General features: G+C 39.7%; 2 protein-coding genes across 2 annotated transcripts; both read right to left on the reverse strand.

Moving 5' to 3' along the window:
• Window positions 1-1382: 1382 nt before the first annotated feature.
• Window positions 1383-4916, reverse strand: LOC310947428 (potassium channel subfamily K member 13; the record flags this gene model as incomplete). The annotated part of the gene is made up of 2 exons (XM_083914216.1): window positions 1383-2200; window positions 4580-4916. 2 exons carry the CDS (start codon window positions 4914-4916, stop codon window positions 1383-1385), a joined length of 1155 nt encoding a protein of 384 aa, XP_083770342.1.
• Window positions 4917-9902: 4986 nt separating this feature from the next.
• LOC310947429 (uncharacterized protein) lies at window positions 9903-17190 on the reverse strand (the record flags this gene model as incomplete). Its single annotated transcript, XM_083914217.1, has 9 exons — window positions 17082-17190; window positions 16736-16758; window positions 16252-16355; window positions 14043-14134; window positions 13380-13459; window positions 11694-11865; window positions 10745-10907; window positions 10273-10326; window positions 9903-10159 (listed from the first exon to the last, which is right to left on the reverse strand). The coding sequence occupies exons 1-9, from the start codon at window positions 17160-17162 to the stop codon at window positions 9903-9905; spliced, it is 1026 nt and encodes a 341-aa protein (XP_083770343.1). The 5' UTR covers window positions 17163-17190.
• Window positions 17191-17921: the final 731 nt, after the last annotated feature.

The following is a 17921-nucleotide window of genomic DNA, read 5'->3' on the forward strand; positions in this document are numbered from 1 at the left end:
GCTTTGAGGATAACGATGACCAAATGAGAACACTTACAGGCTTTGCTTTTTGGGTACATCTCCAGTCCAGATAGGACAGGATTTCACAGAAACGATAACTTCCACAGCTGATAAACATAAACACATTTGATTTTCAACTCATCTGTCATCAGAGCATAGTTTCTTTTTTGTTTTTTCTTACACGGCTGCGGACTCTGGAGATGATGCTCAGGGGTGGAGTGGGACACAAAAATCCACCGGGGCAATTCTGACTGCACAGACCCAACCCATCCCGTCCACCAGGACAGGGGTGTGTCTATGTGTGTGTGTGTGTGTGTAAAACTCGTGGTGCAGACCGTGATATGACGACACCAGCCTACTGAGGAGGAACTATGAAGAACTCAGCTCAAATGTTTTGCTAATTCGCAACAATGTCAAAGCTTGAGCTTTAATAATCCGTGATTTTTGACCATTTTGATGCGCTCTCCTCCAGCATCTGCTTCTTCTTCATTGTGGCCGTTTCAGCCCCTCCTTTCTCCTTTCTCTTCTTGCCCTCCATCAGGTGTTACTGAGCAAATCAAACACGCAAATCCGATTCCTTTTCAACTGTAAGAAAATCCACTACCTGCTTTCTCTCTGTCTGAGAGCCGCTCATTCATCCCCATTCGTTCATTGGATAAACGCAGAGCGGTCATTGGAGCGATACGCAGTTCCCATTTCCCATGAGACTTTGCTCCGACCATTCTACATTAATTTATGAACAAAAAAACACATTCAGTCCTTGGCCATTTTATATTTGTGGTCATGAAAGTTATGTAATGTCTGAATAAAAACAATTAGATCAATGGGAGGCTAAACAAAAATTAGTAGGGTGGCTTAATGAGAGTGAGTGTGACACTGTAGCAAACATGAATTAGATGTAGAGACTTACCAAGTGTTGCATATAGAGGTTGGACTATACATGTCTATGGTTTTTAGAGATTTCTGTGTTTTTCACAGGAACGTTCTTGATTCTGAAGAGTTCTAACTCAAATGGGCCGTAAATGAACATCACACAGGTGCACAAGGCAGTCTGCCAGCCGGTTCACTTGAGCTTTTTGGCTACCGGCCAACCGGGAAATCTCCCAGTTGTCCCGATGGCCACTCTGCCCCTGATGATGCTTGTCCCCTCACGAGAATCCCACAAGAGATCTTTTCAGATGATGACTTTAGAGTGTATTTCTGCAATGTTTTTTTAGCAATAGGTTTTACAGAAGTCATTTTAAAATGTTTGTTTTTCACAAGACTTCCGATAAATGAGAGCATTAAGAAGCATGCCCTGCAGGGCATGCAACAACATTTTAACCTTTTGATCAATAAAGACAACTATAGATTAGGTCAAGTAGGCAGCAGCCTAGCATAAATTATTTCCCTTTTATATGAACAATTACCCTGCCTTTTGCAGCGATCTCCATATCCATCTCTCTGTGGCACACTGTTTCCACTTGAGCAGCATCACAAAGGCATTTACCAAGAGCACTGGGAACACAGGACTGCCACATCATACCATGGCCTGAACTAGAAACTGCTTGCACTTGCTGTCTATTCATGGTGTCATCTTCACAATGAAATATAGGGGGCTCAGAGTCGGAAAAACTGAGTTTGAACAGTGGTCTGGCTTGCAGCCTATTGCGGATACCACTATACATCCAGACCAGTGTCCTCTGCATCCAGTTCAGTCCCTGTTTAATGATCACAGAGATGGCGTTAAAGAGGGAATAAGTGCAGCACACTCCCAAGAGCATCAGGAGACAGTTTGCAACCTGGTACATCCAGGTATCTTCATGGTGCTTTCTCTGTCCACTAACAAAGTCCCCAAAGCCGACTGTGCTGAACGCCACGAAGCAGAAGTAGAGGGACTGCATGTAAGTCCAGCCCTCCATGGCTGAATATAGAGAGGCAGCCCCACATGCAACCAGCAGGACAGCAACAAAAAGAATGAGCGTGACTTGGTATACAGATGGTTTCCATTGTTCATTTCTGTTATCTTCACTGACTCGGCCCTCCAGCTCGCTGTGTCCGACTCTCCTTCTGTGGCACCGGAATATAAGGAGGCTCAGTAATGTTATGACTCTCTCCAGGAAGAGATTGAAGAAGAGTATGGTAGCCGAGCAGCCCAGCAACCCATAGAAAACAAGCAAGACCTTCCCAGTCACTGTGGATGGGGCCGTCACTCCAAACCCTAAGAGAAGCACTTATAGTTAAAGATCTCATTTGTGATTACAGACAAATAAAGACAGGTTGCAAATTGTTGTGTAATGTACACAAGACTGTATTGTGACACACAATGGTATGACAAGTGAACATATATTTTATGCCTTTTAAGGATGTCAGAAGTTTAACTGTGTACTTTTTAACACTGGAAATGCATTTTTGAGTTATGAAGCAAGAAGATGTGCAAAACACAAACTAAAGTCAATGTTTAATCAATATAAATAACACTATATACATGAATATATATACATTAATGAAAATATGATCAGAAATCTTTAACTTACAATGAATTATGTAGACAAATGACATCCAATCAGCTTATTTAACTGCACTTCTGAATTTTCCGGCTCATAATATATGATTTAGTTAGCATGCTTAACAACAAAAAGGTGTGCCAGTCAAATTAGGACTTCACTGATTTCCTATAAAAAATGTGTACAACAATACATGAAAGCCCGGTTTATTTTGGAAGTTCCTTGAACTATAACTTGACCTTTGTGTCATCAGGCAGTGATGTAATTAAGTAGCGGAGGTAGTGGTTTCCCTCCTTCCCTTGGTTCTTGTTTGACAAGCGAATGACTGCATTGTATTGAAATCTGGCAAGCATTTTCACAGGAGACGGAAATCTATTAATGTTGGTGACGTCCCCCCAGTAACACCGTACAGCATTTACAGTAATAGTTTGAAAAAGTTGTCTGTTAATTTAATGTTCAGTTGTTGACGTTTTGGACATTGTTTCCTTCCTGTACAGCAGTTATTCAGTCATTAATGCATGCAGTGGTTTTCTCTAACATCCTCCTCATAAATAAAAGGAGTTGCTAATGTTACTAGTTTCCTTGGTCAAATGTGTCTTTTCCTTTCCTGTATTGCGCAAATCCTCTGTATTCTTCCTGTGGTTTCACCAACTCTATCCTCTCTCACACAAGGCTAATCTGGGTGGTCTGGAGCCCAGATGAGACAATGAAGATTTTTTTTAATGTTTTGACGCTCATAGGGTCAGCTTGATGTCATGACAGAGGGTACAGGAAACTGAGGGAGATATTCCTGGATGAAATCAAACGGGCTACGTTGAAGTGTTGGTGGTGGTGTGTGCTGTAACTACTCATCCACTAAAGTGTTCCAGCTGTGGAGTCTGTTTTGAATCACAGCCTTTATTATCACCTGAAAAAGCAGTAGCAAAATAAAATCAACTCAAATGTAACCGACTATCATGAGTTTTATATACATTTTAGAGAAGAAAATAACTGATGAAATACATCTATTTTATTACTATTATTTTTTTTTTAATTGACAATGGTGGGAATTGTCAACCCTAGACTTGTACTTTAACTGAGAGTGAACATCATCTAAAAAGGATATCCATGTCAGCCAATTGGCTGCTGAGGTTGGCCAGTACTGTACATACAAATGTCTTTGGACAGTGTTTTGAAAAGAAGGAAGGAAAGACAGCTTATTAGTGAGGGAGTATAAATGTGGGACAGGAAGCCATAGCCATGAGTCATATGAAATAGGAAATATTTGATCCTGGGAAACAAAAAAGACAGACGGAACAGACTTTTTCAGGGCCACTAATCCCAGATGTATTGTTACATCATGAAATGATTGCACTCAGTACATACAGAAGTTGTTCAGTACATACAGAAGTTGTTGTAAAAAAGAAATTGATCAGGGCTCAGTGCTGTCCCTCAGTTTCCACAGTGACAGAGAGTGCCTAAAGATAGTGGATACAATTGGCAGGCTGTAAATTGATTCTCAGAGATGAGGCTGGTTTAATATTTATCTTGGAGATGTATTTAGACTCTATAGGTCCAGAGGAAATATGGATTTTGTTGAATTGTCGTGGAGTTTGAAACACCTCTACCCTGTGGGCCTCCCACAAATCAATATAGCTTTATACTGTATGTCCTTTCTAATTAGGTAAATACGATGAGATAGATTGTGTGTAATTCTTATTTGTTTTATTTGGACATGGTATTGATTGGTCGTCAAGGGATTCTTTCTGTATCCGATCAAAACATGCTGAAAAACTGGCCTCTAGCTTATCTTTTTCTATCTTTGATTTCTCTTGACATACAATTTTGACTGCAGCAGTTCCAATGATACAACATTCACTGCATAATAGGGCACTTCGCATTTAACTGCAAAACTGACAAAGTTACGATTTGACAGGCTGGTTATTCTGGGGTGTAATTTGAAGAAAACAACCCTAAAATAACAATAATGTTGTGCAACACAATCTAGGAACTCATTTTTTGTTGTTTGTTTTTTACGTTTTACAACTGTTGGTATTAGTGGACTTAGAAGATGAATAAGCATATGTTACCGTTTTTATACCATCATGACTCACCAATAGTGGAGACTACAGTTCCCACAAAGTAGAAGGCACCTGGCATGTCCCACAGGGCTCTGCTTCGTTCAGTCCGGATGCCCGCGGTCCTAGCCTCCTCATAATGGCGCAACAGAGATTTCAGGTTTTCACAACTTATATTATGCCTGTGACTGAAATCTCTTAGCCTCCGTTCCCAGAGCTGGTGGGCATTTAGCTCCGCTGGTCTCTCCAAGAAAGAAAATATGGCTGCACCGGCCAGCATGTAAAGAGCAATGATCACACAAAGCAGGTAGAAACGAGCGGTTTCCCTGCTGGGGATCAGGGATGAGCAGCAGCGAGAGAAATCTTTCTTCATTGCCTCTTGTAAAGACAGCGTGATCAAGATGAATGATATTTCCTCAGCTGTTTGACACCATCAGTATACAGGTGTTACAGGAGAGACCATTGCTAGTCCAGTTTGCTCTCCTCTCTGTCTGCTGTTATCAACTTCATCAATGCAATTATATATTCAATGCAATTCAGACTGCTTATACAACAAACGTGTAATGGTACCTGTTGCTTCTGGGTCTGCAGGTGGCTTTAACAGTGGCTTTAATGATCTGTGTATGGCTACTGCTTATCACCAGCTCAATAATCCATCTTTACTCTCCAAACATATGCACTTCTTCTCTGCTCTCCCTCAATCTTTACATACTGTAAAACAGACATTATGTGTCTGTTTACTGCCTGAGTTTGTTTCAGAGATATTGATCTTTGTGCTTTCAGGTCCACTCTTTATTGTGATGTGAGATGCTAAGTTGTGTCTCTTATTTCTCATAATTATAAGATTATTTCATAATACATTTAGAATGTATTTATATGCAACCCATTATTACACTTATTGTAGCAGCAACCTCTAGTAATTATTATGTTGGGAACAAAGGAGAAGGTCCGGAGACATGGTAGGCCTATAAAGAGCGACAAAGTCCACAAAGGGAGGAAGACAGGGTGGATGGATGGATCAAACAAACACCAGACTCTCACCCAGGAGACTGCCTGTTTGTGTCCCATGTTAAATCAAGTTAACGTTGACTTCTTTGAACTTAAGTTACTTTGAACTTAATGCTACTTTACGAATGTAATTATGTCTCATCATGGTTATGTACGTAACTAAAGTTACATATCTTATTTTAACCCAAACCACAATCTTCCTAAATATAAGCAATTTGTTTTGATGCCTAAACCTAACCAAACTGCAACCTTGTCACAACATTAAAGGGACACTGTGTAGCGTTTTAAGTCATTTACTACCTTAGATCAATATCTTAATTCATAAAATAAGTCCTCATTGGTGTAAATTACCTCTGCCAACAATCTGACTTATCCCCTGAGTCAATAATTCCTTATCTGTATTTACATGGGCCAGGTAAACTCTATGGATGCTTCCGTGTCCTTCCGGTCTATATAAAACAATAAACGGCCGAGAGGGACATAAAGCACTACATGGTACTGGTTAGGCTAAACACGTTTTTGCTCAGAGCCAGCCTGCCGGTGAAAGACTGGATAAGGAGCTCAGCGAGAGGGGTTTGCCACTGCCCCGGAAAATTTGAAAGCTTGAGCTGCACTTTTGTTCAGAATGCAAGATCATACTCATGCCCAGCACAGGATAAGAAATTGCCATCACCAAAAAAGTGAAAAAGAGAATTAAAAAGGCGACGTGGCCGCCAAATTAAGAAAATAAGGGGTTAACAGCTTCTTGGCACATAGCACCTACAGTAGTTACGCATGCTTGAAAAAAGCGATATCACTATTTGTTTGAATGCAATATACAATGTTCTCACAAGATGAGAAAAAACCTACACAGTGCTCATTTAACCATGTGTTTAAAACTGCGACCATTATGTTTAGGTATGAGGCCGTGTTGTTCAACAACTTCCACTAGGGGCACTAATTTAGGAAACACTCATGTAGGTCGAATTAGAGGTTAGGAACAAACAACCGTGTAACTGTTTTCTTTTGTAAGACTTTTAGATGTAGTCAGTTGGCAACAACAAACACAAAATATGTGGGACACCAAACTTGTTGTGCTTACTTTTAAATGACTCAGTCCATAATGGCATGTTAAGTATGTTGGTGTCTCCCTAACGGCAGCCAAGACATTGTTAAATATGTCTGGAATTTCTTATTTATTTAGACATTCCAGTCGGCAAAAAAAAAAAACAGTTTCTCATGTGATTAACTGGAATGGAACAAAAGCAAAACAATACGTGTCAAGTGTATAGCACAAAGGTCAGTTATCATCACTTATGTGTGTGTGTGTGTGTGTGTGTGTGTGTGTGTGTGTGTGTGTGTGTGTATGTATGTGTGTGTGTGTGTGTGTGTGTGTGTGTGTGTGTGTGTGTGTGTGTGTGTGTGTGTGTGTGTGTGTGTGTATGTATGTGTGTGTGTGTGTGTGTGTGTGTGTGTGTGTGTGTGTGTGTGTGTGTGTGTGTGTGTGTGTGTAACCTTAAAGCCTCAGTTCTGCATTAATTGCTCTCTCTGCCTATGTTGTTTTAAGGTACCAGAAGAGCTGATTGCAGTACCAACCCACCTGTGCCCAGTGCAAGACTATAGCATTTACCAGCATATATTTGTGATGGTTTTTCATACCTTGTTTTAGAATAAGAGAGAAATAAAGGAAGGGAAATTATGACGATGTCAAGTGTTATGCGCTCCCTCTGCTTGTGTTAATATTGTACTAACCTGTCTCTCCACTCCACTACCTCAGGCTGCCTGGCTGTTCCTGAACACTGATTGGTTAATTGAAGGCTCCTGGCCCAAGCTGCACCATGTTGGCCTAATGAAGCCTCAGCTTATAAAGATAGCTGTGCCTTCACAGTCAGGTTCCCTCCCCCTTCATTGCATAATTTTCTTTATGTAGTATTCATTAAATTTAATCGTATTTTGCTTGGGAAGGATGGGACTGACATTACTGTTTTTGTGGTTCAGTTCAGAGTCTCCTGTTATGCTTATTTTTTACCAGCCCATCTGAACCTTTCTGTTGTTTTGGTCCAGGTCTATTTCTTTTTGTTAGGGAAAAATAAATAATTTTTGCATTTGCACCTGCTTTTGGCTTATGTTATTGGCCTTTGTGGCATCTTGGTTACCGTCACAAAGTCTTTTTTTTCTACAGGCATTAAAAAATTGTATGCGTGTGTTCAGGGATGTATGAAGCTAGGGGTAGTATAATGGCAAACACTTAAATTTACTTTTGACTTTCATTACACTATATTGTATAAATAGTATGACAAGCTAATTTATCACCCAAAAATGACATGATTTAAATATACTTATTTTATAAGCATACATTAGTGATTCCAGCAAGGTAATAATAGCCCATACCTTAAAAACAGTCAAGTTTATTCACTAAGCAGAATTCAATGCATTTGCATGTTCTGTGATCCTGGTTGGATCTGTTGGCTCAAAGTCTCTGGATAATGCCAAATAAAGCAATAGGTTTACTTCAGCAAAGATGCTTATGAACGACTCTACAAACCAACACAGAATACCAGTATTATCCAAGTTTACCTACTTATCCCCATGCACTTTTTCTCTTGTACCTACAGTTCAATATCCTGCACGTGTATTTGGTCCACAACAGAAAACAAGGGATGAGGGTGAATACACCTCACCCTCTGATCACACTTCCTTCAACCTTCCGATAAAACATTAAATTACCTTTGAAATCCGCCCCTGTTTGGAGTTCCTGCAAGATGGATGTATGTTGTGCCAAAGATTAACTTCAGATTGGAGCAGGAAGACCAAAAACGTCATGATTTTCATCAATGGTATATTATTTTTTGAGGGCTTTATTGCAGGATTGGAATGAAAATAGATCCATAACAAGCTGTGACCAAACCACACACTTATTTATGTTATTTTTACTAGGTATGAATAAATTATGAATACATTTTATCTAGTCTTATTAAGTTAACATAAGTAGATAAAGGATATTTCCTTTAGTATACTTAATGTAGTAAGTATACTAATATCAATGAACTAGTAGTATTTTAATACTGCTTTGGACTAAAGTGGCCCACTTTTAGTTAAAATTATACCTTTAGCAGTATATGAGCAGTAAACTTCAATTACACAACAATTGTATCTTTTAGCTATCCTGTCTGCATATAAAGGCCCACGGGAGAAAAACAGGCCACTGTTTTTGATAAAATACACATCCCGCAATGTCAGGGTATTAACTATGAACCTCCACTAAGTTTCACCCAAGCTCAAGCCCAACATTTAGTAACATAAAACACAACAGGTTTCATTATAACTGTTTTTTATTTAGATAAAATGTATAAAACACAAAGCACCCATAATAGATCCTGTCATATATTAACCATGCAATAATAATTGGATAACAGATGTGTCATCAAACATATTTAAACATGCAATATTATAAGTTTCTGTCGCTTAAAAATAAAAAGACATAGAAAATATAGGCTATAGATACAACAATAGTTTTTGATAAAATGGAAATAGCTAGTTATTAAGAAACCTAAATCTCACCACAGGTCATATTTGGATGATTGGGGTTTTGTTTCCTTATAGCATATTTATATCACTGATATTTTTGAAGAAATGTTCATCAATTAGCTTTATAAACAATGATAAATCATGTCATTTACATGTAAACATACAACTGTATGATTGAACAACTTGTGCAAATAGTTGTCATTTAGTGCAAGAAGAAAAACAATAAAGTACAAACGTACAAAAATAGTACTAAGTACTAAAAAAATGGTAAAAACTTGCACAATGTTCTGAAAAACAAATGACATTCACTGATAGCTGTTTAGCTTATGTGAAAATCAGGCTACATATAAATATTGTTGCATGAACCACAGTGTCACATGTCACTGATTAGTTAGTTCGTTAGCTAATGTGAGTGTCTATATACACCCAGGTGAAAATAGCTTTTACTGCACAATCTGGTTTTTACACGTGACGTCTCAAAGAGTGACAAAGTAATGCAGTAGTGAACTGTGGGTGAGTGGGATAAGCATTGGACTTTTACTCAGGAGACCATGGTTTGAATCCAACCTGGGAAGTAACTTAAAAGTTTTGTTGACTTATTATTGTTGCAGTTTGGTTAGATTTAGGCAGAAAAAAACTACATGATTAGGATTAGGCAAAAACAATGGGTGAAAAAAGCATTGTTGGCTAACTTGGCTACCGACACCCGGGTACAAATAGCATACATTGATATTTGTACCCGGGTGAAAATAGCCCTTGCCTTACTTTTTTCAATTACAACTGATAACATTAAAATTAGATTTTAGATTAAAATGGCTAACCCTGACCATGTAACAGTGGTGTCCTAAGGACGAAAGCACCTGGAAATAATGAAATGGAGTGACTGGGGAAAGGAGTCATGGTTGAAATCAGTGAAGACATTAGCTTTATCAAAGAAGTAGTTCTTCCCAGGGGTCAGTTTAGGGAAGCTGCAGTACTCCGGTGTTTTCAGGACGTGAGGCGAGTCCAGAGGTGTCACGGCGGCATTTCTTCCGTGGATTTTCAGCACACTGCTGAACACAATGCTGTGCAGAGACACACTTTCCACAGTCCCAATATGCACTAAACAGTGACATAAACAAACACATAAAATTGACAAATTAACATATATTCATAAACGGGTGTGGGATCCCGACTTCACAAAAAAAAATCTAGATTATAAACCGATATCTTACTCTCGTTGCAAAGATCTGCTTCATTCAGATTGTTGACTGACAGAAGTCTGGAATCTGAAAAAGAACAGAATACACACATTATTGTTAAGATGCAGAAATATGGCAAATGTGGAGTCATTTGACCAATAGGTGGTGCTGTACAAGCTAGCAGCAGCATCCATCTATTTAAAGTAGGAGCCTATCTATTTGTGTATGGATGTAAGTATTGTATGAATGTCCTTCACATAACTGAAGAACCGTTTATCCAATCAAATTGACATTTGGCAAGTGTATTGCTGAGGACCCAAGGGGGTGTGGTGTGGAGTATCAGTTCAATTGGTTGAGTGGTTCTTGGAATGCTACAAGCAGGAGACCAAGCAATCGGCCTGCTCCAAACGGGCAAGCCCTAAACAGGCACTGCCCTAATCAAGCTAATATGACAAAAGATCAAATACTTTTATGTGAATTAGTGTCCCAGTATCGCATAACTGACCTTTAATCATCTCGCTCTGATGCTTTCCTGGTGGATCCCCTGGACTCAACTTCCCCGCACAGCATGTCCAGAGAGAGGCGTTGAAGTAGAAATGACCACAGCATCCGAATCCTGTCTTGGCAGAGTAGAGCGCCTCGTTGTCTTCACTTGAGCAGCAAACACTCTTGTTAGAAAGAAGATATAATGAACAATATGAATGGTCACAATTATGGTCAGAACATTATTGTTGTGTACTCATTCGTCTGTTAATGAGGGGAACATGAGACTAGGGAGAATGGCAGGTAGCTTGTAAGCTAATTTAATGGTAACACGGGACTGAGGAAATACAACAACGAGCACGTAAAACAACAGGGCGTGGCGGTATTCTAGACGGGACAAACTTGTTGGGTCAAAACACGACAATTATGAAAATAGAAAAATAGGATTTCCTTCTGATATTACTGATTACTGCATGATAAACAGTAAGCAGATCCAGAGCGCACGTTGTGGATCTCTCCAGGGTTATAGGCCGAAGCGCTGTGACTGGTGCACCAAACCAAAGAGTTGAGTTTTGCTTTAGTATTAAAAATGAATAACTTTAGGCTATGCATAATGTGCAGAAAAATATTATACAAATAATTAAGCTTACAAATGGTGTTATTTTAGGGAAACATAATCTCACATGTACTGTCCGCATGTTGAGGTTGTGGGCTCTGCACGCCTTTACTGTGAAAAAAGGCTGGATTCAATGATTTAAAACATGTCAAACTGAGGAGTACAGATCGAGGGCATATTTTTATTTCTTTTGACAGAGCTTGTCTTGCTGTTTAGCCCCACTTTCAGACTGTTCTTACATGAGCTTAAGTATAAAGTGTGTTTCCCCAAAAAATGTTTTCCTCTTTCTGGGTACATTTAAGGTTTGAAATAGGCACATTATTATAATTATAATCATAAAATAATAAAAGCCTACCAGCGGAGTGTAGAGTGGAGTAGTGTAGTGTAGAGTGGCTCCACAGCACTGCGCATCATGTCCAAGCTTGCCGGACAACGGGTGCAGTGTCCCTGCACAGCACTTCATCTGTGGGTCTTTAATGTTGTAAGCTTGTACCCCACAGCAGTGAGTGTTTTCTTTTTTGGGATGTCTGCATAGAGAAACAGAGCTTGTAGTTAAGGTCAAATCAGGCGAGTGATATAAAGAGGTCATTATTATGTTATAGAGACAGATCATTTAACATTCAAAAGCTGGAAGGTGAAAGCAGCATGTCAGCATTACAACTTCAGTACTGTGGCACGGATCACAGCAGGATAATAAATAAGAAAAGGTGAAAAAAATAGATTTGAAGCTGTAATGGTAAATTTGAATATTCCTTTTTCTTTGAGAAGCCTCCTCACCCCGCTTTCCCCCCAAGATATCAGATCTCTTTTTCTTTGCTACCCATTTGTGTGTTTTAATGTCTAAACCTTGTAATTGTATTTCAAGTTTTGGAGACAGCCAACCGCTCACTGTCTCATGATGTATTCAGACCCTTTTGTATTCTGAACTGTGTTGATCAGACCTCTTAATTATACGGCAGGATGTCTGTGAAAAGTGAACTGTGTTGACTAGACTTCTTGATCATACTACAGGATGTCTGGGCTGATCAACCCCACAGTAGACAAAGGATGTAATACACATTCAAGGGGTGGGCTTTCCCTCATGTATAAATGTTCAAGTTTCCTGATGCTCACGGTCTTTCTTCATTCCGAACCGCTCGCATGTCGATTGACCTTTTCTTTGCAAAGAAAATAAAACTTTGTCGGCCGGCAAGAATTTGTTATTTCATTCTTCACCAAGAGCAGAAAATTTCCACGACAAAGCCCATAAAGACTCTTCGGGTTGCTACATGCGTAAAACTTATGATGCCACTGTAGATGTAGAAGACAACCGGTTTCTGATGGCTTTGTTTTTTTGTTTTGATTACTCAAAAAGGCTGTCAAATGTTTTCAAGTGAATAGCAAACATATCAGCAAACACTTGCCAACTTCCACATCCAGCCCACTTAGGGCAAGTGTCTGCATGCGTCTCTTGTCTGGTGGGGTCTTTTAGTTTGTTAGATTTTATTACTGCTGTTAACTGTTAACTTCTGCTGTTTGGTAGCGTACAGAGTTGGAAACGACTAGCTACTCAACAAGAAAGCAGCTGAACCATAAGGTAAAAAGCTGAACGATCAGCTGAGTTTAATTTTACTTAATTTAACTAAAACATAACGAAACCTTTAAATATCAGAGCCCTGTTCAAATATTGTAAAGCCCTGGTGGACAGAAAGAAAAAGCAGAAATTTGTCAAAGCAGCTGCAAACCGAGACAGACAAATGATGTCTTGGCTCAGTAGCTTGGTGCCTTTTAAGATGTTTCCACACATACAAAGGAGCCGCAGCTGAGGGTCAGTGTTGCTGGAATGTCCGTCTGTCTTGGAGACAGTATGAAACCAGTCTGCCAGAATGTTTCCATGACACACATGTCTGAGTGCGTCTGTATCCTCGCCCAAGACAGCACAAAACATATACCGGATACTGCAACACACCAAGCTGCTTAAAAAAAAAAGGTCTCGCAGTCTCACTGAATTTCATCAGTTTTTTTCATGGATAAGGGTAAACACACATGCACACATAATCACCTGTGTCCTTCGCAGCAGATCTCCTTGTAAGGATCATAGACTTCTGTACCGCAGTGGTGGTGTCCAGGCCAGCCGTGAAACTGAGAACAACACATTTTCTCTTTAGCTGTGTTACATCTAAACATTCCTCTCCATCTTCTCTGTCCTCGTACAAGGTCTTAGCCAAGTCAAACAGCGTCTCTCAGAAAAAAAAATAAAAGAAAGCAGCGATACAGGCACAGGCACATGCTCAAATGCACACATGAGAACATACATATGCATGGATTCTGACAAAAATATATTCCAAAACAAAAAAAAGTTAATATCCTTTTGCATTTTCTCTTCACATCACCAGTGTTAGCTCTGCGTTTCATCCGTTAGACACAAAACCCAGTCACTTGCTGTATATAAGGAGCTGGGGTGGAGCTCCGAGTACTCTCGATTCTTTTCTTTTTACAGCAATAACTGGGATGCACTGCTGTTAGTTCAAAAACTGAGAAATTATTCTTTGCATATATTGTATTAAAGGGATTTGGTGCACTTCCTAAAACCAACAATCCCTATTGATTAAAAACACATTAGGCAGGAAAGTTTTTAAGGAAGGAATGACGGGAAAAAGGGTGGTTTACATTTCCCACAGAAAACACAGAACATTTCAGCAGCAAAGAATCCATCAGTACATACATGATTATTTTGATGCTTCCACTCAGACACACAGCCATCACAGCAGATGTGTGTACGTGGGTTATACACAGTGGGGGCATCATCACATCGACCTTAAAAGACGAGGAGAACGGTTAAAGGTGGGCGGAACAAGCAAAAACAGTTAGGCTTTATCAGACGGAGGAGTGCGATGAATGACGTCTGAAAAAGATGACTCAGGATATCAAGGAGAAGTTAAAAGAATAAGACTTACAGGATCTTATGTCTGTTAGACACCTGTTGTCTAAATTTGTATTTCTCAAGACAATACCCTCTCACAGACATGTCAGAGCCTGTCTGACTCCAACGTGCTTTCACGAGGCACCTCAGGGAAGGGTGGAGACTCACCAGTGTCTTGCATTGTAACGGCAGCTCTTATTGTAAGTCTCCCCTCTGCCCTTTCATTTTACCAACGATATTCCATGAGGTCAGTCGAGCAAATAAAAAAGATAACAATGTTTTTATTCATGACTAAATAGGACTAGACTTTATGGTCTGGAAACTTGTCTGGAAGCAGTCAGAAAAAGGAAAGGTGTTGGCCAGTGTCATATAAAACCTTCCATTCATTCCTCCAAAAGACAAAAATGTAAATAGACACACCCGATATCCCAATGCTGTTTTTATAAGATGTTTCTGATGTTTCGGCTATTCCCTCTTAAATGGTCAATTATTCATTTTGCTTCAGACCTGAAACTCCTGTCTCTTGTGACATTCCCCCAAACTTAACCAAGTAAGGTGACGGTAAGTGATGGTTATACAGAAAACTTTTGGAAAGAACAGGCGATGTCGTCCTGCAGATAAGGGTGTCAGATCAGAAATCAATTATGTCTTGAATCTTATGCAGGAAAGTTACAATAATTATAGCTACGCATAACTGACATAGAGATAGCAAATGGAAGTACATTGGCTGAGGAGTTTGTGTGGCTTCACAAATACCATGTAATGAGACCAAGAAACAAAGAGGTTAGGCTTCAGACCAGTGGCGGCTGCTGCTCTTTCAAGGAGGGGAAGCTCATTTTTCCGGCCTAAATCATAAATGTGTTTGTTTATTTATATGTAAATTCTGCCCACCGTTCCTTTTCAAGAAAATGATCTGTGACCTTGTCGTACCAACTAGGCGTCTTTTCCAGGGCAAGACCAGTGTCCTCTCAATGGCCAGCAGAGCTAGGCTGCTTAAACGGCCTTGGTCCAGCTGGAGCTGCTGCACCAGGCTACTGTGAGTGTGACCGCCTGTGAGTGTGAGTGTGAGTGTGAGTGTGAGTGACGGGGGGAGAAGCTCCACAGCTGCCGCTGCTCGTTGGGGAAAGAAACCGCAGAGTGGCAGAACAGAGTCACCAAACACAACGCTAGTCGTTCTTAACAAAGATAAAGTCGCTGGGGATCGGTAAAGTCTCCGGATCAATTCAGAACAACAGAATGAAAAACTTGGAAAATGCTCCGGTGGATGTTTATTTTTCAAGATCACTGATTCGCTCATTTAGCTGTCAATCAAAAAAAGGATTCTGCCTCAGACAGCTCATCCGATCATCATGCAGAAGCCGAGCGTCCGGGCAGCCCAATGTCCCATAGACCCCCAGAGGCGCTGAGCGTCCGATGGGCGGGACAAAGCCCAGCATTTATCCAATAGTTTCGCTGCAGTAGAACAACCTGCTCTACACTTCCCCATCGTAGTCAGCAGAAGCTGAGCGTCCAACTTTGTAAAGCGCTGTGGATGAATGAGTCTGACTACTCCTTTAGCAAAAGTCTCTAAGTAAACCTACAGTTTAGCTTAATGAGAATGTATTTAATTTTAATGTATTTAACATTGGTCTTAGTGGTGGTACTTGAGAGATCCTGATATTTTCTGAAGTGGTACATCATTTACAAAGTTTGAGAACCACTATTTAGACGATTTAATTAAAAACCACAACAGCTCAGCCAGGGCAGTGAATGTTTAAATAAAAGTCAGGTTAACACAATAAAGCCTTAAGGCTTATTTCCAATGGGGATAGGGTGTTTAAGAGGATATAAGATGAGGCCATATTGACACCAGAAAAATAAATATAATTAAAAAACAATAACACAATACAGTGCAATACAATCCTCCCCGCTGGAAATCTAACTTTTCACAGTTCACATCCACACCCATCACTCCCATCAGATAACAACTGACAGAAGCATCACCCGCATACCCAAAACACTGTCATCATACCTGGGGAGCAGCACCTCTGAGGCTCCCCCTCGTTTCTCTCACAGCAGCGAAGGTAACCTGGATTGTAACATGATGACCCACAGAGACTCGTGCCTTGCTCAGTGCTGTGGATGTGCAAAGATACGATGCATGCTGATGACACGATACATGTTGCTATCAATAGTTACACAATAATCAGGAAATGTGTTCAAAATGTTTTTCAAACCATAATCAAACTGAAATATGTATGGTTATGAACTGTAATAATCTACTCTAGTTCTTTTCAAACTTACACTTATGTGCCCATCGTTTTTGTACAATTAACAATACATTTCTGAAAGTTCAAGGGTTAAGACCCACTGATCAACACATTGGTACTTGGTTAAGTTAACCAGGTACTGTGAACCAAACTGGGTCAGTATTTAATTATTTGATGATTGTCAGTTTGTGGCAAAAAGTTTTGTTGGTCTCAGTATAATAGTTATAACATTTTTGGTTGACTTACCAGCTAGGTTGAGGTGCAGGTTTCTAAAAAAAAAAAAAAAGAAAAAGAAAAAAACACAAAAATGTAAACATCTCAAAAGCAACCCACTGCCTCATTGCTGTCTCCCTGTTCTGCACGGTTCAATGCAAGACAATCAACAAAAGTCAGCTTTATTACACTGTAGCAGACTGCAATGTATTGTCAGGTGTTTTTTGTTTACTTATCCAACCCCTATTTATTAAAGTGTATTGCAGATAGCAGTTAAATGTTATTGTTATGGTGCATGCAATTTTGTGCAGCTTTGACACAGCTGACTTGTTGCAGCAAAATACATCGTATAAACTTTACATAGCAGAGTTTTTCTTACCTGTTGTTGCAAACCTGCCAAAATAAAGCACATATTATATTTTGATTGTGTATGTACATGGGAAAAAATAACCTGATTCATTGTAGCAGATATGTCAACAAAGTGTGTGTGTGTCTTTTTCTCCTTTTTATATAAAAGTCAAGAGCTAATGTCTGTGTCTTATCCTGCAAGTTCAAATATTCCTCTCCAGCCTCCCGAGACATAAACAACTTATCAACAAAAATAAATACAATACTCACTGCAGCATAGGTTACTTCACATCATAGCTTCTAAACACAGACTTTGTTTTAGATGGTGAAAACAAGGTTTCTTGATTTGACACAGAAAAAAAATAGCATTGCATTTTGCTGTAAGAGATACAGGTGGTTTTTATAATTACAAATGCTATGGAATTGTACCTAACCAGTATGGAGATATCATGTGGGCAGATGAACTTCAAATTGTTCAATAATAAACATGAACCTGCTACTGCAATCTTGGATAGAATTTATAAAATTTGCATGAAATTATGTTAGACAGGTGAGGGACACCGTTCAGACACACCTGACTCCGGGCAGCAGCTGGAATTGATGGGCTGTCTCCTGAGGGGTTTTGAGCAGCAGCACTCAGTCTTAGTGCTGTACTGGTTATGACCACAACACACGTGGTCACTGGATTCTTTCCACAGGATCGTCCTGTTATGATGTGGACCACAACACAACTGTGTGTCTGTAGTAAACGTGCCTGTGGCAAAGAAAGCACTGTACTTAAAACCGCATTACTTTTACCTTAGCCATGACACGGCTGACACAAGTTTCTTTTCCACCAAGACACTGTGTTAGAATTCGACTTTACTCACTT

The sequence above is a fragment of the Echiichthys vipera genome (genome assembly GCF_963691815.1).
Source record: "Echiichthys vipera genome assembly, chromosome: 5".
Taxonomy (NCBI): domain Eukaryota; kingdom Metazoa; phylum Chordata; class Actinopteri; order Perciformes; family Trachinidae; genus Echiichthys; species Echiichthys vipera.